The sequence below is a fragment of the Bubalus bubalis genome, chromosome 7, assembly GCF_019923935.1.
Source record: "Bubalus bubalis isolate 160015118507 breed Murrah chromosome 7, NDDB_SH_1, whole genome shotgun sequence".
In the NCBI taxonomy this organism is placed as follows: Eukaryota; Metazoa; Chordata; class Mammalia; order Artiodactyla; family Bovidae; genus Bubalus; species Bubalus bubalis.
In genome coordinates, this window is record NC_059163.1 from 92,744,971 (window position 1) to 92,771,220 (window position 26,250).

Below are 26,250 nucleotides of genomic sequence, written 5' to 3' on the forward strand. Positions count from 1 at the left end.
TCTTTTTTTTTTTATGTTGTATGAGTTCTTTATTAACCTTATCAGATGTATCATTTGAAAAATATCTTCTCTCATTCAGTAGAAGACCTTTTTTTGTTGTTGTTAATTTCCTTTGCTGTGCAAATGCTTTTGGTTTGATGTAGTCCCATATGTTTATTTTTGATGATGTTTCCATTGCTGAAGAGACATAGCCAAAAAAAAAAAAAAATGTTATTAAGGCCAGAGAGCATACTGTATGTGTTTTCTTGTAGAAGTTTTATGGTTTCAGGTCTTACATTTAAGACTTTAATCCATTTTTAATTTATTTTTTTATATGGTGTGAGAAAGTTGGCAGTTTGATTCTTTTGCCTGTAGCTATCCAGTTTTCCTAAAATTGTTTATTGAAGAGGCTGTCTTTTTCTTATTGTATATTCTTGGCCCCCTTGTTGTAGATTAATTGCCCATATAAGTGTGGGTTCATTTCTGGGCTCTCTATTCTGTTTGTTTGATCTGTGTGTCTGTTTTTGTACCATAATGTTTTGATGACTGTAGCTTTATAGTGTAGTTTGAAATTTTTAGGGAGCATGATACCTCCAGCTTTGTTCTTCTTTCTCAAGATTGTTTTAGCTGTTTGGAGTCTTTTGTGTTTCCATACAAAATTTAAGATTATTTATTCCACTACTGTAAAAAATGCCATTAGTAATTTGTTAGGGATGGTATTGAATTTGTAGACTGCCTTGAATAGTGTGCTCATTTTAACTGAATTAATTCTTCTGATCCATGGCCAAGGTATATCTTTCCATCTGTCATCTTCAGTTTCTTTGATTAGTGTCTTATAGTTTTCTGATAACAAGTCTTTTACTTGCTTAGCTAGATTTATTCCTATATTATTCTTTTTGATGTGATTGTAAATGAAATTGTCTTCTTAAGATCTCTTTCTGATAGCTCATTGCTAGTGTATAGAAATGCAACAGATTTCTGTATATTAATTTTGTAACCTGCAACTTTACTGAATTCGTTGATTAACTCTTAGTAGTTTTTGGTAGTCTCTTGCAGATTTTCTATGATTTTCTGTGTTGAGTTTCCTTATTCTATGGTTACTCTTAATGTACTACCAGATTTCTCCAGTGGTGAGCTGTTCCACCTCGTCCTTAGTGTGGGATCTGGCCTACAGAGAGCTTTCCTCAGTGTTTCTACTTTACCTGCAGCTTTTAGCATTCACTAGATGCCTGTACTAGTGTTCTGGCTCCTCTCTCGGCAGTAAACTACTGTGGCTTATTACCACACTTATTACCACTTACTACCTCGTGCTAGCTGCGCTCATGATGGGGAAGTGGTGGTGGTTCCCAGTTCTACTGAAGTTCCAGCTTCAGTCTTTTTTCTTTTTTAATAAAGGAGAGGCAATATTTTTAAAATTAATTAACTTCTTTCTTTTTATTTTTTGACTGTGCTGGGTCTTCATTGCTTTGCATGGGCTTTCTCTAGCTGTGGCGAGCAGGGGCTACTCTTCATGGTGGCGCACGGGCTTCTCCCTGTGGTTGCTTCTTTTGCTGCGGAGCACAGCTCTAGGCATATGGGCTAGGGAGTTGTGGCGCACAGGCTTAGCTGCTCAGTGGCATGTGGGATCTTCTAGAGCAGGGATGAAACACATATCCACTGCCTTGGCAGGCAGATTCTTATCCACTGTCCCACCAGGGAAGTCCCAGCTTCAGTCTTAAGCAGGACCTATGTCCCTAGGGCTTGAGGGGGTTCTTTCTCAATGTCTCTTCCCCTCTCTGCATGGTAGCTAGCCTCTCCTTGAACCTGGGAGGTCTTGGAGGATGAGTCTTGTGCTCCTCACGTGTAGATCCCTGGTTTGTATTGGTTCAGGGTCTTGGGCCAAGACAGTTTCTTCTACCTCCTTTTGGTGGACCATACTTGGTTCTGTTGTTGCTGTTGTTCAGTCGCTAAGTTGTGTTCAAATCTTTGTAACCCCATGGACTAAAGCATGCCAGGCTCCTCTGTCCTCCGCTGTCTCCCAAAGTCTGCTCAAATTTATGTCCATTGAATCAGTGATGCTATGTAACCATCTCATCCTCTTCTGGTCCCTTCTCCTTTTGCCTTTATTTTTTTCCCAGCATAATGGTCTTTTCAAATGAGTTGACTCTTTGCATCAGCTGACCAAAGTATTAGGGCTTCAGCTTCATTCAGCTTTAGTCCTTCCAGTGAATATTCAGGGTTGATTTCCTTTAGGAATGACTGGTTTGATCTCCTCACAGTCCAAGGGACTCGCAAGAGTCTTCTCCAGCACCACAGTTCAAAAGCCTCAATTCTTCGGTGCTCAGCTCTCTTTATGATCCAACTCTCACATCTGTACATGCTCACTTGCTTACCTCCCCGAAAACAGTGGACCCTGGGCGGAGTGAGGGGTCCTTGCCGTCCCCCATCAGCTTAAGGCTTTTGTGTTGGATGAGACAGTGTTGCAGGGGACAGGCAGAGCCTTGTGCCTACACCACTGAGGGAGCTCACTCTCTGGTCTCCAGACCTGCTCCTCATCTTCCTTCTGCAAACCTGTTACAGGCCTGCTTAGGGTGAGTGCAGAACTCCTAGTGTCTGAGTTCCCAGTGATAACAACCTGCCACACAAGTCCACACTCAGCCATTGGAGTTTTTAAATCTTTAAAGCTTTTTTCTTCTTTCTGTCTTTACTATAGCCATCTCTTCCTCCCATCCTCTACTATAGGGAGATAATTCATGTGTCTTGACTTTTTTTGGTGGGACTTGTCACTCTTCAGAAGCAGTTCATGTTACTGCGTTAGGACCTCAGCTCTGTGATGGGCTCAGGAAAGTTTGATTTTATAGATTAGCTGGTCTTTCTCTTTGTTAGGTGGTGGTCAGTTGTGAGATCTGTTTCATTTTCAGTGTACTGTCTGTCCTTACTCTCCTTTGTGGGGTTGCTTATAGTTTTCTTATAAATTTGTATGAAATTAGTAAGGTGAAACTAGTGGTAAAAAACTTGCCTGCCAAGGGAGAGACATGTGAGAGGTGCAGGTTCAGTCCCTGGGTGGGGAAGATCCCCTGGAGATGGAAATGGCAAGCCACTCCAATATCCTTGTCTGGAGGATCCCATGGACAGAGGAACCTAGAGGGCTACAGACCGTGGGGTTGCAAAGGGTTGGACATGACTGAAGCAACTTAGCAGGCACACACAGTAAGTATTCTGTGTCATTTTCATTGAGCTGTGTTTTCAGTATTTTTTCTTTCTTTTTAAATTTATTTTTGGCTGTGCTGAGTCTTTATTGCTGCATGCAGGCTCTCTCTAGTTGCACCAGGCTGGGGCTAGTCTCCATCGCAATGCACGGTCTTCTCATTGCCTTGACTTCTCTCGGGCCGGCGTGCAGGCTTCAGTAGTTCGGGTCATGAGCTCAGTAGGCAGGGCATGTGGGCTGAGTAGTTGTGGCACAGGGCCTTAGTTGCTCTGTGGCATGTGGGATCTTCCTGAACCAGGGATTGAACCCATGTCTCCTGCATTGACAGGTGGACTCTTAACCACTGGACCACCAGGGAAGTTCCTTCCTTTATATTTTGATATAATTTTGTTTGTATGTTTTGTGTAGTGAACCCATATCTTCTTTTTTAACTTAAGACTTGTCATATCAATGTTGGAAAGTTATACATAGTTCTATTTTCTGTTAGTTTGAATTATTTATTTTCTACATCTAACTAGTGATTCTTATGTGTTTTATGAAACTTCAGAAAAATGCACATAGATATTGTAAAATTTTGGTTCATGTATCACTGAATCCATTTTATGGGCTTTAGATAATTCCAGATAGTTCAGACACTTAAAAGGGACTAGTTACTTAATAGGTGATGGCCATCCTCCTTCCTTCTTTCCTTCAATTCCTAAACACTTCTTTGGGGCCCTGGCTCAGAATAGCATCATTTGAATTTGACCCTTTAGTACACAGAGGCTATTTTTTTTGGTAGTAGTGGTCAGATGATTTTTTTTTCTTTTTATCTTGATAAAATTCTGTGACTCTTCTGTGAGTCTAAAACTAGGACAGAGTTCTTATATATCCTTCATTAGCTTCCTCTTAGTTTAATAACTTGCATAATCATAGATCGTTTCTCAGCACTGAGAAATTAACCTTGGTACTAAAGCACAAGCTTATTTGGATTTCACTAATTTCAAAATTTCAAAATTCACCAGTTTTCCCACTAATGTCCTTTCCTGTTCTCTGATTCAATCCAAGATTCTTCACTGTATGGACTTATTTTTAACCATGATTCTGTAAAGTGAAACTACAGGCTCACATGATGTCTGTTATGCACAGGATTTTGCTTCCCCCCCAACCCAGTGGTAAAAAAGGCAGGATTGACTGTCACTGTAATTTCAGGCTCACTCTACTAGATATTCCCTCAAGTGGTCACTCCGTCTTCAGTTCTGTATGCCTTTTCTTCCATTTTATGTTGTTGGCAGAATCATCTTTCTAAAATGTAGTCTAATCCTTTCTGTCATTTACTCTAAAATATGTATTGATTTTCCCCAGTGTTTGTAGGAGTAAGGTGACTTGTGTTCAAGGTTCTCCATAGTTTGGTTTGAAGCTGCATTTTTTTCTTATATCTTTCACTACAGTGTTTACCTGTTCTTTTTTTTTTTTTTCCTTTTTTTGATGCTGTTACTTGCCTTAGTCTCTGTGGCCTTAATTATTGCCTTGCTCCTAATTTGTTTGTTCCTAATTAATGATTGTACCTATTATTCTTCCTTTTATGTGGTCTATGTTATGGTCTCTTCTTCCTTTTATTAGTCTACATTGTGCTTGCTAGACAGTCTTATAATTGGACAGTTTCATTCAAGGTTTTGAAAAAAGGAATAGATAAGGAACTAATGTCTAATAAATGCTTGTTGTAAAGGACATGTATGTGGGGCTTTGTTTTTTAAAGTATTTGCTTTGATGGTTAGAACTGGGGGAAAGTGGTCTTTGTTCTACTTTAGCTTCTAAGCAGTTCTCCCTTGAATTGCTATGGTGGTTTCCCACTTGGTCTTTGCACTGAGTGTATATAACATCTAATTGTATTCACACAGTTAACCTATGAGTATTTCGGAGATCTGTGCTAACCTGCTCATGAATATATTGGATTCTGTGTCTAGGACTCCAGTACCTGAATTCCTAGGACTCATTTTCACATGCCTCTGGCTTTTACTTTCAAGTGTCCTCATTACACCTCAAGTACAATATAAATAATTTTACAGCAGAAGGATATTCTGGCAGTATTCTAGTTTAAGATAGAAATTTTCTTTTGAAAAATTATTTGTTTGGGTGGTGACAAAAGAAATGTAAAAGCTTCCTTAATGCAGTTGCTTTTTCAGGTACCACCTTCTTTTGGGGAAAGATTTCACTTATATGCTTTCCTAAGGAAATTATTTCACTTCACATTAAAAGTATGTATTTCTGCTTGTACTGATCCATCCTGTAAATTAATTTAGCAAATACTTGTTGCTGTACATACTAGGCACTGTTGCAAACCACTGTGGATGTGGCAGTGAATTACACAGTACAGATTCCTGCCTCATGAACCTTAATTTTTGGCCCTTTGTTGTTCAGTTGCTCAGTTGTGTCCTGCTCTTTGAGACCCCCATGGACTGCAGCACTCCAGGCTTCCCTGTTCTTCACCATCTCCTGGAGCTTGCTCAAACTCATGTCCATTGAGTCGGTGATGCCATCCAACCATCTCATCCTCTGCCATCCCCTTCTCCTCCTGCCTTCAATCTTTCCCATCATCAAGTTAGTTGGCTCGTCACATCAGGCGGCCAAAGTATTGGAGCTTCAGCTTCAGCATCAGTTCTTCCAATATTCAAGATTGATTTCCTTTAGGATTGACTGGTTTGAGCTCCTTGCAGTCTAAGGGACTCTCAAGAGTCTTCTCCAACACCACAGCTCAAAAGCACCAATTCTTTGATGTTCAGCCTTTTTTATGGTCCAAGTCTCACATCCAACTACTGGAAAAACCATAGCTTTGACTGTTGTTGGCCAAGTAATGTCTCTGGTTTTTAATACACAGTCTAGGTTTGTCCTTCTTCCAGGGAGCAAGTGTCTTTTAATTTCACGGCTGCAATCACTATCTACAGTGATTTTGGAGCCCAAGAAAATAAAGTCTGTCACTGTTTCCATTTTTTCCCCATCTATTTGCCATGAAGTGATGGGACCAGATACCATGATCTTCATTTTTTGAATGTTGAGTTTTAAGCCAGCTTTTTCACTCTCCTCTTTCACTTTCATCTACAGGCTCTTTAATTCCTCTTCGCTTTCTGCCATAAGTGTGGTGTCATCTACATATCTGAGGTTATTGATATTTCTCCCTGTAATCTTGATTCCAGCTTGTGCTTCATCCAGCTTGGCATTTTGCATGATGTACTCTGCATATAAGTTAAATAAGCAGGGTGACAATATAGAGCCTTGATGTACTCCTTTCCTGATTTGGAACCAGTCCATTGTTTCATGTCCAGTTCTATCTGTTGCTTCTTGAACTGCATACAGGTTTCTCAGGAGGCAGGTAAGGTGGTCTGGTATTCCCATCTCTTTAAGAATTTTCCACAGTTTGTTGTGATACACACAGTGCAAGGAAATGGCAACCCACTCCAGTGTTCTTGCCTGGAGAATCCAGGACAGAGGAGCCTGGCAGGCTAAAAAGTCTATGGGGTCACAAGAGTTGTACACGACTTAGCTTCTAAACCACCACCACACAGTCAAAGGCTGTGAAGCATAGTCAGTGAAGCAGAAGTAGATGTTTTTTCTGGAATTCTCTAGCTTTTTCTATGATCCAAGGGATGTTGGCGATTTGATCTCTGGTTCCTCTGCCTTTTCTAAATCCAGCTTGAACATCTAGAATTTCTCGGTTTAGGTACTGTTGAAGCCTAACTTGGAGAATTTTGAGCATTACCTTGCTAGTATGTGAAATGAGTGCAGTTGTGTGGTAGTTTGAACATTCTTTGGCATTGCCCTCCTTTGGGATTGGAATGAAAACTGACCTTTTCCAGTCTTGTGGTCACTGCTGTTTTCCATATTTGCCGGCATATAGAGTGTAGCACTTTAACAACATCATCTTATAGGATTTGAAATACCTCAGCTAGAATTCCATCACCTGCACTAGCTTTGTCCCTTACAACCTTTATTTTTGGATATTTGGTTCTTACAACCATTATTTATAATTATAAGCTAGAATGACTGTATAAATTCTTTTCTTTTATAACATGAGATAGAATTTTTAAAAAATTCAAGAAAGACATTCACACACATACATAACTACTTCTCTTTTGATGTTTGTTCTCTTTTGATTGACTTTCTCACGAAGTTGAATCTCAAATGAGCATTAGGGCACATGGGGAAACCAGTGAATACTTGACATTCAGCTCAGAGTTTGTGGTGATGCAAGGAGTTTGCTTGCCTGCAGCACCCTGATCACAGGCGACTTACTATAGTGTGCACTTTTTCTAACAAACTTTCTACATGGTGATCCAGGAGTAGCCAGTGCAGTTGAACCTCATTGTCATCACAAAGACATTTGTTAGGGTTTCCAAAGGTAGGTTGTTGTTCACTCGCTCAGTTGTGTTTGACTCTTTGTGACCCCATGGACTGTAGTACTCCAGGCTTCCCTGTGCCTTCACTATCTCCTGGAGTTTGCTCAAACTCATGTTCATTGAGCCTGTGATGCCATCCAACCATCTCATCCTCTGTCATCCCCTTCTCCCCCTGCCCTCAATCTTTCTCAGCATCAGGGCCTTTTCCAGTGAGTTAACTCTTTGCATTAGGTGGCCAAATGTCACAAATATAGATTGGGAGTGGAAAGAATGAATATGTTGAATACAGTGATTTTAAAGCAGAGAATAGTAACCAAATCTCCATAGGTTTATAGTGTGTGTGAGTGGGGATGTGAAAATTTATTGGTGGGTCTGTGTTGACCAGCATTACGTGTAAGAATGTAATTGTGAGTGGAAGGAGATGGCATGGACAGAGGTGGAAACCTGCAACAAGAACTCCTGCGAGGACTCTTACCATGTGCAAAAGCCTTTGGTAGTCGCTTCAGTAGCATTATTGCATTGAATTTGTAAGACTCTGATAAGTAGTTGTAATTCTCCTCGATTTACTGATGAGAAAACAAATTCAGGAAGGTGAAGTTATTTGTCCCAAGATTGAGAAGTGCTGCCTCCCCTGGTGATGGGTGGAATTTTTTCTGTCTGCTGCTTGGTATTGGAGAGACTTAATGAAATGAATTCTACCAGCTGTTGTTTCTTCAGCATTCTCTACTACCAACAAAAAATTAGTCCATCTAAGAAAGAAATGGAAAATTTTTATTGGGGTCAAATGTGCAAAGTCACTTAAGTTGTGTCAATTCTTTGTGACCTCATGGACCGTAGCCTGCCAGGCTTTTCTGTCTATGGGATTTTCCAGGCAGGAATACTGGAGTGAGTTGCCATGCCCTTCTCCAGAGGACTTCCAAACCCGGGGATCAAACCCAGGTCTCCTGTGTTGCAGGTGGATGCTTTATAATACAAATTTTTATTTTATCATTGTTAATATATGGAACTGATTTTCACTGTCTGAGAAAAAATATATATATATTTTTTTAATTTTACTTTATTTTTAGACTTTACATAACTGTATTAGTTTTGCCAAATATCAAAATGAATCTGCCACAGGTATACATGTGTTCCCCATCCTGAACCCTCCTCCTTCCTCCCTCCCCATTCCATCCCTCTGGGTCGTCCCAGTGCACCAGCCCCAAGCATCAAGTATCGTGCATCGAACCTGGACTGGCAACTCATTTCATACATGATATTTTACATGTTTCAATGCCATTCTCCCAAATCTTCCCACCCTCTCCCTCTCCCACAGAGTCTATAAGACTGTTCTATACATCAGTGTCTCTTTTGCTGTCTCGTACACAGGGTTATTGTTACCATCTTTCTAAATTCCATATATATGCGTTAGTATACTGTGTTGGTGTTTTTCTTTCTGGCTTACTTCACTCTGTATAATAGGCTGAGAAAAAATATTTTGAGGGTGCTCTACAATGGGTATTTTAGGATGAAGAGTATTTTGGTTCTGGCATCTCTGGATTGTCTTATTTCTCTTTTGATCTGGCTTATGTAGTAAAATTGGAATAGACAGTGGAGTCATTTATATATTTAATTTTTCAGTATTTTGTCTGAGCATCTTTATTTTCTCAGTGTGCTTTGGTTCGCACATTTTTATTTAAGAAGCTAGAAGACACTGGAAAATATGGAAGGTTTTAAAATTCATTGAAGTTTTTTTCCTAACCCTTGAATGGTCACTAGATGGCCTGCTGGTATTGCATTTTCACTTGGTGGGTTATGACATAAGGAAGTAGGCTTCTTGCTGATGGTTTTAATCTAATGTGATATTTTAAATACTGTTTTTAAATCTACTAGGAACTCTAGATTTAGTGGTGCTATAAATTATTTAAAGGTTTGTCTTTTTATGAAATGGTGGTTTAGTGCTCTAAATGGATTTTATACTGTACATAAAACCAGACTTTGCAGCTCCGTTTTCAAGTGATGCCAGAATGTCATTTGGTGTTCATGCTTGGGATGCATGTAGTTTAGATAATAGAAATTTAATAGTTACATAAAAAAATGATTGAGCTCTAGCATTCAAATCTGTTGAGCAGATTTGGCTTAAGAAAAAGTTCAGAATATACTTAAAGGAACAATTTAAAATGTGAAGTCACTCTGTTTATTAACGTGTTCACAGTTAGGAACATTAAAAAGAGAAGGGAAGGACTACTATTTTCAGGTAGTGAATGTTCTACCAGCCAGTTTCCAGGAAAAAACGAGCAGTTGTCTCTGAACAAAGATATGAATACAACACGTTAGGTCTTAGATTGTATTTAGTTAATCAAATAAACAAAAAAGTTTTGTGTATCTATGTTACATATTAAATTTAAATTAATATTTGAGTATTTCTAGACCTACCTCATTAATGGAAACATGTAAATCGTTAATCAGCCAATTAGTCTCTCAGTCGTGTCTGACTCTCTGCGACCCCATGGCCTGTAACCTGCCAGGTTCCTCTGTCAGTGGAATTCTCCAGGCAAGAATACTGGAGTGGGTTGCCATTTGCTTCTCCAGGGGATCTTCCCCACCCAGGGATCGAACCCAGGTCTCCTGTGTTGCAGGCAGATTATTTACCATCTGAGCCACTAGGGAGGGCCCTAGTAAATTGTTAGCTAATCTCCTATTCACGAGAACTCCTAGGAGTACCCCTGTTTCCTCTTTACCCTTAAATGGTGACTGTGGAGCTGTTAAGATCAGAGTTAACTTGGACTGCAAGGAGATCCAACCAGTCCATTCTAAAGGAAATCAGTCCTGGGTGTTCATTGGAAGGACTGATGCTAAAGCTGAAACTCCAATACTTTGGCCACCTCATGCAAAGAGTTGACTCATTGGAAAAGACCCTGTTGCTGGGAGGGATTAGGGGCAGGAGGAAAAGGGGACGACAGAGGATGAGATGGCTGGATGGCATCACTGACTCAATGGACGTGAGTCTCAGTGAACTCTGGGAGTTGGTGATCAACAGGGAGGCCTGGCGTGCTGCAATTCATGGGGTCGCAAAGAGTTGGACATGACTGAGCGACTGAACTGAACTGAACTGAAGAGTTTAGGTGCATAAACACCTGTTCCTGACCTGGCTTGTGATCTATTTTTGTTTTAAAGGAAGCGTCCTGATGTAAAGGGTTTTATATGTACATGTTGCAGGAGAACACATTTTCTGATAGCTGTATCTCTGGGAATCCTAATGAATCCCAAATAAAATGGATAGCTCATGTGGCAGAGACTTCATGTTCTGTTATCCACATATCTTGTCTCACTTTGAGATGGTTTTGATCTTTTTTGATGTTTAATCATGGTTTTGGAAACTAAAAATATTTCAGTAGAATGTGATAGAAACTGGCTGTGTCCATATTTTAAAAACAGTTTGTCTTCCTGATAGTTCTCTCCTCTCTACATGTTCAGTCTACAGAGAACCTGCTTCTTCCAAACGTGTTCCATGTTCCTGTTGACTCCTGCTGTGTTTGTGTTAATTCCAAAAATATTTGCTTTATGTACATTTTTGAAGAGAAAAACTGTGGCAGCTTCTCAAACCTTTATTTTGCCATTGGTTAGGCATCAGAAGAATTTTATATTTAAGTTATGAGGCTAAAATTCATCTTAAAATAATTGCTGAGTGTGAATTTTGAAAAGGAAAGAATTTTGTGACATGCCATGTAATGAAAAAAATTAATACTCAAATTTTAAAGTTTTAATGATGAATAAACATTTATATAATTTAAAATTATTTTCTTGATAAAAGGAAAAAATAATGCCTTCTTTCTTGGAGTCTTAACCACTGGACTGCCAGAGAAGTTCTAAATTCCCTCTTTCTTGAAAAGAAAGTGATTATAGGGGAATTCCCTGGTGATCCAGTGGTTAGGACTCAGAGCTTCCACTGCAGGGGTCCCAGGTTCCATCCCTGGTTGAGGAACTAAGATCCTGTAAGCCACGTGGCGTGGCTGATAAAAATTAAAAAAAAAAAATGATCATAGCCTCTATGTTCATGCAGATAAAATGGCTTGTTACTAAAAATGCATTCATCCTAAAGCTATGGCATTATTAGTATACAAAACATTAAACAAATAATTTGGCCAGGCTTATAATAGAGATACTGCTCTCTTTCATGTTCACAAGTTCTCTTGGATTTGCTCACCAACTGTTTGTACCTTTTGGTTTTTCACTGAGGGTGTGGTTGGCAGGAAATGGACATGATGTATAGAAACCTTTGTTGATTCTCGGCTCTTATTTTGAACAAACTCTCCTTGGAGGAGGCAGATTCACATACTGGGGTGCATACTCCAGTGTGGTATGTGATACAGAAGAGGGGGTCCAGGTCCGAGGCGAGGCGAGGACAGAGCCTGCCTTGTGCTGGGAGCGCCGCAGTGGGCAGCGCTGCTGCTCCTCATTAGCGTGTGTGGGCTGACGCTAGGGATGCTGGCTTAGCAAACCAGCTAAAAATGCCCTGTTGTATCCAATAGAGATCAAAAGATTTAGTCTGTTGGGTGCGCTCCTCTGACCCTCCAGGATGGTTGACAGCTGTTAGTGGTAAAGCAGGGGTGAGGGTGGAGGAGAGTCATCAATACCCATCAAGAAAGAGGCATCCCATCCTTACAAAGTAGTATGGGCTTCACAGATGCCAAAGAAAGCTTTAGGTAGAGTTGTTTGTATCAGTGAAATCCTTCTCTTCCCTGGAGTTGCTGTGTCATTTATTCCCAGACTGTGGATTCTGTTTTTTAAAGTTTTAAGGGATCCAAAGTGGTGAGAATGGAGGTGTTTGATTTATTTACAGTGATAGGGCTTGAGAAAGTTTGTTGAAAATAATTCACTTATTATTAATAGAAATATTTAGGTGTAACTGAAATGTTGACTATCTTTACTTTTTGTCTAGATCTTTATTAACACAGAAAGATCACATGCTGAAACCCTGGGAATTGTAAATGTTTAATAAAATCATGAAAATAAACTAAGAGCACTATGTGTGACAAAATGTTTCATAACTTAGTTTTATGGGAGAAACAGTAAAGGTTTTATTTTAATTAAAAAATATTTTTAGTTTATTTTTTTATTTGGAAGAGAATAGTGTTGGGACCTGAGTTGGAATCCCAGCCTCAACACTTATCAATTAACTATATGACCTTGGAAAAAATAACCTAATTTCTTTGGCTTTGATCCTGTCATCTGTGAAATGGGAAATAAAAATAGTACCTATCTCAAAACTGTTCTGAGACTTCTGTTAATAAATGTAGCATGCTTAGAACAGTTCCTGGCATGTAGCAAGCACACTGTAATTATTATTTATTGAGTATTTATTGTGTGTTAAGCACATTGGAAGACAGTGTAGCAGGGATTTGGGGTAAGTTATTAACCTCTTCTGAGCCTCAATTTCCTCATCTGTAAAAGAAGGATAGCAATAGTTTCTTTTACTTTCATAGGTAGGATTGCATGAAAATTAAATGAATTAATTCATGTGACGCCCTTAAGGCATTGCTGGGTTTGTTGTTAGCATCCAGTAAATGTGAGCCCCCACAGATATACTTTAAGTCATTTTTCACACAGCCATGTACCTATATATATGTATATGCATATACTCACACACACATATATATATTATATACATACACACACTCATACCCTTGTTGTTGTTAAACAGCTGAGAAAGAAGTTGAGAAATGTAGATAACCTGTTCAAGGTTGCACAGTAAGAATTTGATCTCAGGCCTTAAGGAGCCAAATCAGAAATAAGTGACCTATAGACCTCTGTTGCTTTATTGTATCTTTTTGGTTTTGAAGATGATGTTCCTCTGATTTTTCTGTGATTCATATGAATATTTAATTTCAAGTGTGTTTTGTGAAATTTTATCATACTCTTTCTCTCAAAAGCCTTAGTGAATGTCTGACTGTGTAACTTTTAATTTTAGCATTTGTTGTGGAAGACTTGAATTCTTTATTTTGCAAAAATGTGTGTTTCTCAAGGCACCTTTGAGAGCTTTACACATACCCAAGAAACTAATTGAACATAAGGGTGCATGTGCAGTTCACTTAATGCACGTTATATATTCCGGGAAACATGGATTCTGAATTTTTATTTTCTGGTTGATGGAGTAATAGACTTTGTACAAACTGATCAAACTACCAGTTGCTCTATGATACACCTATGGGTGAAGAACACTTGGAGGGAAATATACAAAAATGATGTTGATAACCAAATATAAGGGTGATGGGTTTTTCTCATTTCCACATTTTCTTTCAGTTCAGTTCAGTTCAGTTGCTCAGTCATGTCCGACTCTTTGCAACCCCATGAATCGCAGCATGCCAGGCCTCCCTGTCCATCACCAACTCCCGGAGTTCACCGAGACTCATGTGCATCGAGTCAGTGATGCCATCCAGCCATTTCATCCTCTGTCGTCCCCTTCTCCTCCTGCCCCCAGTCCCTCCCAGCATCAGAGTCTTTTCCAATGAGTCAACTCTTCGCATGAGGTGGCCAAAGTACTGGAGTTTCAGCTTTAGCATCATTCCTTCCAAAGAACACCCAAGGCTGATCTTTAGAATAGACTGGTTGGATCTCTTTGCAGTCCAAGGGACTCTCAAGAGTCTTCTCCAACACCACAGTTCAAAAGCATCAATTCTTTGGCGCTCAGCCTTCTTCACAGTCCAACTCTCACATCCATACATGACCACAGGAAAAACCATAGCCTTGACTAGACGGACCTTTGTTGGCAAAGTAATGTCTCTGCTTTTGAATATGCTGTCTAGGTTGGTCATAACTTTCTTTCCAAGGAGTAAGCATCTTTTAATTTCATGGTTGCAGTCACCATCTGCAGTGATTTTGGAGCCCAAAAAAGAAAGTCTGACACTGTTTCTACTGTTTCCCCATCTATTTCCCATGAAGTGATGGGACCAGATGCCATGATCTTCGTTTTCTGAATGTTGAGCTTTAAGCCAATTTTTTCACTCTCCTCTTTCACTTTCATTAAGAGGCTTTTGAGTTCCTCTTCACTTTCTGCCATAAGGGTCGTTTCATCTGCATATCTGAGGTTATTGATATTTCTTCCGGCAATCTTGATTCCAGCTTGTGCTTCTTCCAGCCCAGCGTTTCTCATGATGTATTCTGCATATAAGTTAAATAAGCAGGGTGACAATATACAGCCTTGATGTACTCCTTTTCCTATTTGGAACCAGTCTGTTGTTCCATGTCCAGTTCTAACTGTTGCTTCCTGACCTGCATACAGGTTTCTCAAGAGGCAGGTCAGGTGGTCTGGTGTTCCCATCTCTTTCAGAATTTTCCACAGTTTATTGTGATCCACACAGTCAAAGGCTTTGGCATAGTCAATAAAGCAGAAATAGATGTTTTTCTGGAACTCTCTTGCTTTTTCGATGATCCATCAGATGTTGGCAGTTTGATCTCTGGTTCCTCTGCCTTTTCTAAAACCAGCTTGAACATCAGGAAGTTCACGGTTCACGTATTGCTGAAGCCTGGCTTGGAGCATTTTGAGCATTCCTTTACTAGCGTGTGAGATGAGTGCAATTGTGCGGTAGTGCCAGGAGCCAGAGAGAGACATTCCACTCGTGACAAAGGTCATGAGGAAGGAGGCTCGGCATACGCAAAGGCGGGATCGAGCCTCGGGAGTCCCCCCGGATATTCTTGAGCATCTTCCCCCATAAAACCAGAGTCTGCCTACTTTATTGCTTTGTGCTCTCACCTCTGACTTTACTGGGGGCTGTCCCCCACCACCATCTCGCTCTCTCTGTCAAAGAGTTAACTTACAGCTCCAATTAATAAAGTTCCTGGGCAGTTAGGAGTGTTTAAATCCAAACCCCTCAGATGGCTCTCTAACTCGCCTGACAAGTTTACCCGGACACCTACAGCTATGCATACGATTGTTTACAGTCTTCCAGCCTCGAGAGGCACAGGAAGCTTAAGATATTCAAATAGCTTAGAGCCTCTCAGAGAGTTAGAAACTGTCAAAATAAAACTAGTAAAAGATTTCATTGATGAGCCAATGTTTGTTGCCAAGTTTTCACATCCCCTGAATTGTATCCTTGAATGTGTATTAATTAATATAGTTGGTATGTAGAAAAAATAAGTAGTGGCCTTGGTGTTAGTAACTTTAGACCCTTAAGGTAATAAATTCTTTCCTTTGTAAACCCATTACACATCCGCCCTATAGGAATGTAATTTTATCTTCGGAAGATGGCGCCAAACCTTAAAATAATTACTTACTCTTAGAGAAAATAAGTCTTACGGTTGATAAGTCCTTGTCAAGAGTCATAAAATGTTAATAGGCCTTCTGGCCAAAAGATGATGTAAATCACCTAAACCATTTGTATACAATAAATTTGCAGGAAAGAAACCCTGGTTTTTGATAAGCATCAAAGACTGCTGACTTTGCATCCCCTATTATCCTCTATGTGTAACTTAGGGTATAAAAGCCCCTATTGAAAATAAAGCTATGGGCCTTGCTCACCAACGCTTGGTCTCCCCATGTCATTCTTCCCTTTAACTTCCAGCTGAGTATCCATCTGGAGCGCGGATATCCTCTGCGACCATTTATTTGCCTGGGCTTCTAAGACCCACTCGAGAAGGTGTCTAAGGTGGGGCACCTTCCACTATTCGATAGGGCGCCTGTGGCCTCCGTGGTCAGAGCTAACCTGGTGTCACGGGTTATATTGATTTTCCATGTAAACCAAGCTATTCAGCTTCTTTTCTCCACTGAGTTTTCCTACTGAGCTATCCTCATTCTATTACTCTTTATATCTCTGAATAAATAAATAAATAAATAGGTCGCCTACTCCGTCTCCCCTTCGAATACCCTGGATCAGCCGGGGCTGGACCTCAGCACGGTAGTTTGAGCATTCTTTGGCATTGTCTTTCTTTGGGATTGGAATGAAAACTGACCTTTTCCAGTCCTGTGGCCACTGCTGAGTTTTCCAAATTTGTTGGCATATTGAGTGCAGCACTTGCACAGCATCATCTTTCAGGATTTGAAATAGCTCAACTGGAATTCCATCACCTCCACTAGCTTTGTTGGTCGTGATGGTTCCTAAGGCCCACTTGACTTCACATTCCAGAATGTCTGGCTCTAGGTCAGTGATCACACCATCGTTGTGAAGATCTTTTTTGTACAGTTCTTCTGTGTATTCCTGCCACCTCTTCTTAATATCTTCTGCCTCTGTTAGGTCCATACCATTTCTGTCCTTTATTGAGCCCATCTTTGCATGAAATGTTCCCTTGGTATCTCTAATTTTCTTGAAGAGATCTCTAGTCTTTCCCATTCTGTTGTTTTCCTCTATTTCTTTGCATTGATCGCTGAGGAAGGCTTTCTTATCTCTCCTTGCTATTCTTTGGAACTCTGCATTCAGATGCTTATATCTTTCCTTTTCTCCTTTGCTTTTCGCTTCTCTTCTTTTCATAGCTATTTGTAAGGCCTCCTCAGACAGCCATTTTGCTTTTTTGCGTTTCTTTTCCATGGGATGGTCTTGATCCCTGTCTCCTGTACAATGTCACGAAGCTCCGTCCATAGTTCATCAGGCACTCTATCTATCAGATCTAGGCCCTTAAATCTATTTCTCACTTCCACTGTATAATCATAAGGGGTTTGATTTAGGTCATACCTGAATGGTCTAGTGGTTTTCCCTTCTTTCTTCAATTAAAGTCTGAATTTGGCAATAAGGAGTTCATGATCTGATCCACAGTCAGCTCTTGGTCTTGTTTTTGCTGACTGTATAGAGCTTCTCCTTATTTGGCTGCAAAGAATATAATCAATCTGATTTCGGTGTTGACCATCTGGTGATGTCCATGTGTTGAGTCTTCTCTTGTGCTGTTGGAAGAGGGTGTTTGTTACTATTTATTTAATTTAACTATTTATAAAATTATTATAAATTATTCTTTATAAAAATAATTAAACAATTTATTATTTCAAACAAATGTATTAAAAATAATTCCTGGAGTTAGAAGTATAGAATGGACTACCTTAAACTGTTTCTCTTGCTAGATTTTAAAAAGAGACTTTACCTTGTTGTATTGTATTAATATCTATAAAGAGAAAATGGAAGCAGCTGGTAGAAGCTGTCTCTCCTCCTTCACCATTATTCTTTGAGTCACTCATGTAGTGTTTACTGTTAGTAAACACAATAAGTAGTCTTCTGCTGTGGGTGCCTGCTGCAGGCTTAATTTCAAAAGGAGGTGTGGAAGGTTTATGAAGCTCTCTGTGCTCTGCACAGTTTGTGTTTAACACACACTCTCTGCTTTCCTCTGAGCAGTGGGATTCTTGAAGGACAAAGGGCCCCCAGAGAGCTGGCTGAACATGGCATGGTAGCAAGCAGTGCTCCTTTATTTATGTCTTTTAATTTCATTATTTCTTTTTTTTCGTTCTTCATATTTACTCTTCTCATTCATTCTTGAGTTTCTCCTGAGAAAGATCAGAGGCCTTGAATTTACTGGCAGGAGGAACTTGGTTTTGGTACATGACTTAGCCAGAGCTGTTCCATCTTTATGGGCTTCCAAGGTGGCAGTAGTGGTAAAGAATCTGCCTGCCAGTGCAGGAGATGCGGATATGATCCCTGGGTCGGGAAGATCCCCTGGAGGAGGACATGGCAGCCCACTCCAGTATTCTTGTCCAGAGAATCACATGGACAGAGGAGCCTGGCGGGCTGCAGTCGATGGAGCCATGAAGAGTTGGATACATCTGAAGTAACTTAGTACACGTGTTCCATCTTTGAAGGAACAGAATATCAGAGAAATGTAGGAGAATAATTCTTTCTAGATTCACAGGGCCCATAAAGACTGCTTGAGTGGTGGCATTCAGGCTTTCATGAGGTCATCTAGTTTTGAGACACATGTCTGACTCTGGTTTTTCTGTCTGCTGAAGATATTTCTATAAGTCTGAATATAAGTTGAAGTTTCTTCCCAAACTTTTTCCTTGGGAAAAGCAGTAGGTAGTGTCTTTAAACACTTGGGGTCATAAAGAGTGGGATGCGACTGAGCTACTAAACAACAACATTGATACATTGTTATCATCCATAGTTCATAATTTACATTAGGGTTGAACATTGTATGGGTTATAACACCTGTGTAATGACATTTACACACCATTGTAGTATTATACAGAATAACTTCACTGTCCTAGAAAATCCCCTGTGTCCTTCCTATTCTTCTCCCCTCCCCTGTAACCTTGGGCAACCATTGATGTTTTTACTGTGTCCATCAGTTCAGTTCAGTTGCTCAGTCGTGTCCGACTCTTTGCGACCCCATGAATCGCAGCACGCCAGGCCTCCCTGTCCATCACCAACTCCCGGAGTTCACTCAGACTCACGTCCATCGAGTCAGTGATGCCATCCAGCCATCTCATCCTCGTTTTGCCTTTTCAGAATGTCCTATAGTTGGAACCATATAGTATGTAACCTTTTCCAGTGGGTTTCTTTGATTTAATAATCTGCCTTTAAGCTTCCTTCATGTCTTTTCATGGTTTGATAGCTCATTTCTTCTTAGGGCTGAATGACTAATGTTCCATTGTCTGGATGTACTGCCATTTATTTATTCATCTACTGAAGGACTTCTTGCTTGTTTTCAAGTTTGGGCAGTTTTGTGTGAACATAAGTTTTCAGCTCATCTGGGTAAATACCAAGGAGCATGATGACTAGGTTGCATGGCGAGAGTATGGTTCAGTTCAGTTCAGTTGTTCAGTCGTGCCTGACTCTTTGTGACCCTGTGGACTGCAGCACACCAGGCTTCCTTGTCCATCACCAACTCTCAGAGCTTGCTCAAAACAGATTGTCTTCTAAAGCAGCTATACCATTTTGCATTCCCACCAGCAGTGAGTGAGAGTTCCTATTGCTCTGCCTCCTTGTCAGCATGTGCTCAGTGTTTTGGATTTTGACCATTCTAATAAGTATATTCTAACAGGGTTATCTCACTGTGGTTTTGAATTGCATTTTTCTGATGATATATGATGTAGAATATTGTTTCATATACTTATTTGTCATCTGTATAACTTCTTTGGTGAGGTGTCTGTTCAGGTCTCTGACCCATTTTCTAATAGGGTTCTTTTCTTACTGTTGAGTTTCAAGAGTTCTTTCTATGTTTTGGATAATAGTCCTTTTTCAGATACACCTTTTGCAGATATTTTTTCTCAGTCTGGTTTGTCTTATCATTCTCTTGAGAATTAATGTATTTTTAAATGAGACATTGCTTAGACATATATGAAAAACTTATCAGTGCCAGTTTTATATGCTTATGGAGGTTACTTGATTGATTTGACTTTAAAAATTTAGAGTAATTAAACACTTTTGATAATTATTCCTAGGAGAATGACAGGTGTGAACAGGCCTTGTGAAGGTCACCTGATGAGCAGTGTCTGAGAGCAGTGTGTAAGTTTGGGTCATCACAAATAGATACTTGTGGGATAAATGAGAAAAAGCTTTGTCCCAGTATGATATAAATGAGTACTTGGAGTTGGGATAAAATTTCCAGAATGCACTTCATAGGAGGTCAGAGAGTGCTCTTTTTCAAACCGCGGTGGTGGGAATAGAGCTGACGTTCTCTGGAGTACTGTATTACGTGGCTAATTAGGTGGTGTTAGTGAGGCTGGTGATAAAGATGTGTACGGAAGCTGGAATAAAATGGTTCCATAATATGTTACAGATAATAGTGATGATGTTTAGAGTGCTTTTTTTGTTTGTTTGTTTCTGAATCCTTTTAATCATTATTCCTTACTTGAGGTCACCTCTGTGTAGTTGCCTGATTTTGACATACATGGTACACTGTGGGAATTTCTTTCACACTCAATAGTGGGAAATTACGTGTGATGATTTCTTGCATGTGGGATGTTATCTGCTTGGGAGTAGGCCAACCGTCATTAGGAAAATTGATTAAATCCCTCTCATACTGTTTTTAAAATCTCTTTTTGAAACATTAATTTCCTTCATTAACATACCTTTTGGAGAACTCTAAATTGTTGGATCAAGCATTTAATTTTGCTTTTGTTAATGTGTAGGATATTGTACCTGTGGATGCCTCTTATGAAGTGAAAGAACTGTATGTGCCAGAAAATAAACTTCATTTGGCAAAAACAGATGCAGAAACACTGCCAGCGTTGAAAATTAATAAAGTAAGTGCTTTGTCCTTTTTCCATATCAAGTGCTTTAATCCTATAGATAGTTGTTGGTTTGAGGGCATGAGTGTTGGTGGTGGTGGTGGTCATAGTTGTATATATCACCATTTCCAGGGATGGGAAATATGTTTAATTTATAAAACCATATTCCCAAATTACCATGGCTTTGATTTTATTTTACTCATAATATTTATTTTGAAATACCAAAGAATAGAGGTTATATAAGATTTTAGGTTTATCAGAAGGAATGGATTCTAAAAAGTAAAAAGCCTTTAATAATTAAAATGAAATTTTTTTTCCCTAAACATTGTTTCCTAATCCCTTGCCAAGACCCCGATTTTCCCTTTCTTATATTGTGAAGAATAATTATGTTGTATATTGTAGCTCTAATAATATCATTAGGTGTTTTTCCCGATAAGAAATTGCTTAAACTAGATGTGAAGACAGTGGAGATTATAATTTATCACTTTCAAATCTTTAGAGAATTTTAAATTGTATCATTCAGATATACTTTAAAAATAGGTTTAGAAATAAGAACTTAAAATAGGAATAGAATTTCCCAGCCTTTCTTCTAGTGTAGTAAAAATCCCAGACACCCAGGAAAGTGCCAAATCTGAAAGTAAGGAGGAAGGGAAAAATAAAACTCCCAAACTTTCTGAGGCTGGAGAAAGACTCTTCAAAGACTTACTCAAATTCCTGATAGGAGTACATTGTCTAGGTGGTTTGTGTGATTGGGTTTCTAACCAGAAGCTAAGACATGTTGCAGGGAGCAAGGAGAAGGGGAAGTTGGGGAGCAGAGTCACTCAAAGCTGACTTTACTAAGGAACAACAGATTTTGTCACTAACAGACTTCGTGTCAATTGAATAAACACACACACACACACACACGCATTAGGGTAGGGGGAGAAAGAGAAGAAATAAACTGAGAATGAATGAATCCGAATCCAGGTCAGTCAGACTCTGTAACCCAAAAAGATAGTAGCTTTTTCAAATGTGAACCTTTTTCAATACAGTGGTTTGTTCTTTGCTTAGCAGTATGAAAAATAATTAATTAAAAAAACATAGGCTACATCATGTAATGTATTAGCTCGGGCTGCCACAACAAAAACTGTAGCCTGGGTGACATAAACAACAGACATTTCTTTTCTCACGGTTCTGTAAGAAAGAAAGTCCAAGACCTAGGTGCTGGCTGACTGGGCCCCTGACAAGGCTCCCTTCCTCTCCGGCTGTCAGACACCTTCTCGCCATATACTCAGGGTGAGCGTCGAGCTCTGGCATCTCTTCCTTCTCTTATGTGGGCACCAGACTATTGGATGAGGACCCAGCCTTATGACCTCATTTAAGCTTCATCACCTCCTTGGGGGCTTCAACATATTTGGAGGGGACATAAACATTCAGTTTATAGTAGATACCATCTAGAATTGGATTCCAGTAGAGACAAATAGGGGCCATGTCAGAGGCTTAGGAAAAATTAATTAGAGGAGAACTTGAAACAATTTGGTGCCTGAATATCATTTTTTCCTGTGAATTGAAGGAGGGGTGTACTTTGCCATTATTTGATTTTTCAGTGGAACATGCTGGCCAGCATACATTGGGAATACATGGTAAGCCACATCTTACTGCACACCTCTTGGCCAGGTGCTTTATCTTGTCTCTTTTGAGAATCATGGCTATATATATACATATATATACCAAGTTAAAAGTGAGCATATCCAGCTTACATGGTTGTTTTGTCACTAAGTCGTGTCTGATTGTTTTGCAACCCCATGGACTGTAGCCCTCCAGTCTCCTCTGTCCATGGGATTTCCCAGGCAAGAATACTGGAGTGGGTTGCCATTTCTTTCTCCAGGGGATTTTCCTAACCCAAGGATTGAGCTAGCATCTCCTGAAATGCAGGTGGATTCTTTACCGCTGAGCCACTGGGGAAGCCCCCCACCAGCTTACATTAATTCATCATTAATTTATCAATTCTTTAATATTCTAATTGGATACACTAGAAATCTTAAAGTTCAAGAAATAATACAGTGTTTGTAAAATGAATGTCATTGGTGAGGGACACTTTTGGTAAGTATTTTTATCTAAAGTTTGTTTTAGTTTAGAACAGTGGTTGTCAGAGTGTAGTTTCTAGAACCTTATTGTTAACATTTTCTGGGTACCTGTTAAAAATACAAATCTTTGTCCCCCATAGCAAACCAGCTAAATCAGAAACTGGTGTGGAATAGTCTTTATTTAACAAGTCTTCCAGAGGTTTCTTACACATATTGAAGTTTTAGGAATGCTGGTTTAGGAGGTGCTAATCTTATTAGAAATGTTATTTAAATTTATTAAGAAAAATGCATATTTTCTTAGTGCCCTTGTTGTTTATTAGATTTGTATAACCTATAATCATTCTTGAGAAGTTTGCTACCATTGCTTTCAAAATGAAACTCCAGAAAACCATTACTGCTTTTGTTCCTGAGTACATGAAATAGAGCATTGTTCTCTACTGTCTCATTTACTAGGTGGATCTGCAGTGGGTGCAGGTTTTGGCAGAAGGCTGGGCAACCCCGCTGAATGGCTTTATGAGAGAGAGGGAGTACTTGCAGTGTCTTCATTTCGATTGTCTTCTGGATGGTAAGACTTTGGACATTCAGGTGCATTGAGTGTGGAAAAGAGGGCACATATTTGCAGGGATTGGTCACTGTTTAGAGAGAGTACTGGTAACATCTTAATTGGAGATAGCACTTTAAATTATATCAGTACTGAATATTTTAAGTATATCCTGAGATCGTCTTTCCAGGTTTAGTTTTCCTGATTGTGATTTATTGTGGGGGAGAAGGACAACCTGGGGGTTAGGGCTGAAAATGGATTTAAAAAACGAATGCAGTTTCCCTGTTCCGTATCTACCTGATCACGGTGGAAAGCCTCTTCTGAAGGTGTACATAGTCACTAAATTGTGCTGTACTGAAGCCCATGCTTGCTTATTAAACCAGGTGTTCTAACAAGGAATCAGGGGGTCCCAGTTTAGAAATCCTGAAATAGGTGGCTGAAAGGATGGTTTTCTTATTTTAAAACACTGAAGCAATTGCCAAAGAAATCTGTATTTAGGATATTGTCATTACATTCTAGCTACCTTAAACTTTGTATACTGTTGGTAACATTAATTTACTACAGTAAAGGAGATATTACTAAATTGTAAAGAACTCTAGTGCCATATGATCCGGCAATTCCTCTTCTGGGTATTTATCTGAAGAAAACAAAAACACTAACTACAAAAGGTATATGCACCCATATGTTCATTGCAGCGTTATTTATGATCACTAAGACTTGGAATCAACCTAAGTACCCATCAGTTGGTGAATGGATAAAGAAGACACACACACACACACACACACACACACACGAATATTACTCAGCTGTAAAAAAGAAAGAACTTTTGCCATTTGTTGCAACGTGGATGGACCTGGAGGTTATTATGTTAAAGTGAAATAAGTCAAACAGAGAAAGACAAATTTCCATGTGATTTCACTCATATGTGGAATTTAAAATACAAAAGAACAAACAAAACAGAAATAGACTCATAGATACAGAGAACAAACCGTGGTTGCTAGAAGGGAAGGGGTGGGAGTAGGCTAAGGTGAAGGGGATTAAGAAGTGTAAACTTCCAGCTATAAAATAAATAAGTCATAGGCATATACTTATTAGCATAAATATAATACTATAATAATTTTATATGGTGACAAATGATTACTAGACTTATGGTGATCATTTCATGATTTAAATATTGTATTTAAATGTTGAATCACGGTGTTGTACATCTGAAGCTAACATAATATTGTACCTCAGCTACAATACTTCCATTTAAAAAGAAGTCATAGAACCCTACAAAATTGCAATCATGTTCTTCTGTGTTATGAAGAACTTTTTTTGACCAGGGAAGTAAACAGATACTGGAAAATGTAATTCCTAATCCTTGATCTCAAGAAACTTTATCACAAGAACATAAGGATTGAATTTTACTTTTTGATTTTCTTCTTTGGAAATAATGGTAAAAGTTACTGTGGACTGCCTCCTTAGTAATGATTCAGTCTTGGATGTGGTACAGATCTGTCTATTTATTTTCCATTTTGAACTCTACCATGTGGTGGTAATTTTAAAATAGTCAAGCAGTTATCACTGATTTTGTTGACATCTTTCGCCCCAAGAAGGCATGCCATGATTTCCAAAAACATATAGTTTCTCTTTGATACGTAAATAACATCCACATATGAATTTGAGAATGCATTTTATTTTCCTAACCTGTACATGATGAGTGGGAAAAGAAGAAAACACTTCTGGCTCTTGAAAGGTTGGGAACCTAGAATGTGCCTTCTGTCTCACCAGCAGCATATTTTGGTGTAAATGGAGACACTGATAATTTACTTGTTTCGTCACCCTTGATAGCTGACATTAGTTCCATTCTGATCAAAAACCAAAAAAAAAAAACAAAAAACGTTTTGAGTGTTTTGTCTTCCTTTCTCAAGGATCTAGACCCAAGCGTCTAGCAAGTATCTTCAAGTAACTTGCCACTCAAAATGTAGTGATCAGCAAGGGTTCTCATTTGTCCTGAAAGGGCCCTGAAGCACAATTGCTAATCTTACTCGTACATTTTTGGTGATGTTAGGTTTAACCAGCAGTTCTTCCTTGTTACAATCTGTGATTCTTCCCCCTAAAGACAGTTTCATGAATGGTTGTGAAGAATATTGCTACAATTGATGTTCTGAATTTTTGCTGTTTTTTTTAACTCTGGATTTGTTGCTTGTTCTCTCCCTGATTTTCTGTACCAGGTGCCAATAGAACTTATCACTGGAGTAGTAAATCTTTTATTTGAAGAGTGTCTGCTGAAGTGTGAAAGCTAGATATGAGACCTGTTGAGTAACATAAGCTGTGTGCTTTATCTTCTTTTGTGCCCTGCAGGGGGTGTCATTAACCTGTCAGTACCTATAGTCCTGACGGCTACTCAGGAAGACAAAGAGAGGCTGGATGGCTGCACGGCGTTTGCGCTGATGTATGAGGGCCGCCGGGTGGCTATTCTTCGCAATCCAGAGTTTTTTGAGCACAGGAAGGAGGAGCGCTGTGCCAGGCAGTGGGGAACAACATGCAAGAATCACCCCTATATCAAGGTCCTGAGTAAACCTTGCTGTGTTTTGTCTTGATTTGCCAATAATCCTTGTGCTGAACTGTGGGGCATTACCTGTATATCAACTCTGCCATCAGAACCATTAATATTTTGCAGAATCAAGGCTGGAACTTAGATTCGTGTGATGAGCATACAAGCTTGTCATTTTGGTGCAGACACATGTTCAGCACATATTGTTTGAGCACCTCCTGTATGCCAGGCCGTGAGCTAGGTGCCAGTGCTGGGAACACTGGGTGATGTGCATGGCAGGCACAGTCCTTTTCTGCTTGCTGTGAGCTATCTGGTGGTGGAGCAGATACTGATCTTGTAGTTACAGGTAGGATGTGAGGGCAGGATGCTGTGGGAGCCCACAGCAGGGTGATTTGATCTAAGCTGGACTTTTAATTGAACATTGTGTTTCCGGTATGCAAAC

General features: G+C 39.5%; 1 protein-coding gene across 2 annotated transcripts in view; it reads left to right on the forward strand.

Moving 5' to 3' along the window:
* Window positions 1-26,250, forward strand: part of PAPSS1 (3'-phosphoadenosine 5'-phosphosulfate synthase 1) — a 115,095-nt gene that overhangs the window by 36,364 nt on the left and 52,481 nt on the right. For both annotated transcript variants that reach the window (XM_006061881.4, XM_006061882.4), the window contains exons 6-8: window positions 20,564-20,677; window positions 23,182-23,293; window positions 25,616-25,821. In XM_006061881.4, the coding sequence (XP_006061943.1) occupies window positions 20,564-20,677; window positions 23,182-23,293; window positions 25,616-25,821 (432 nt within the window). The remainder of the gene's footprint in view (window positions 1-20,563; window positions 20,678-23,181; window positions 23,294-25,615; window positions 25,822-26,250) is intronic.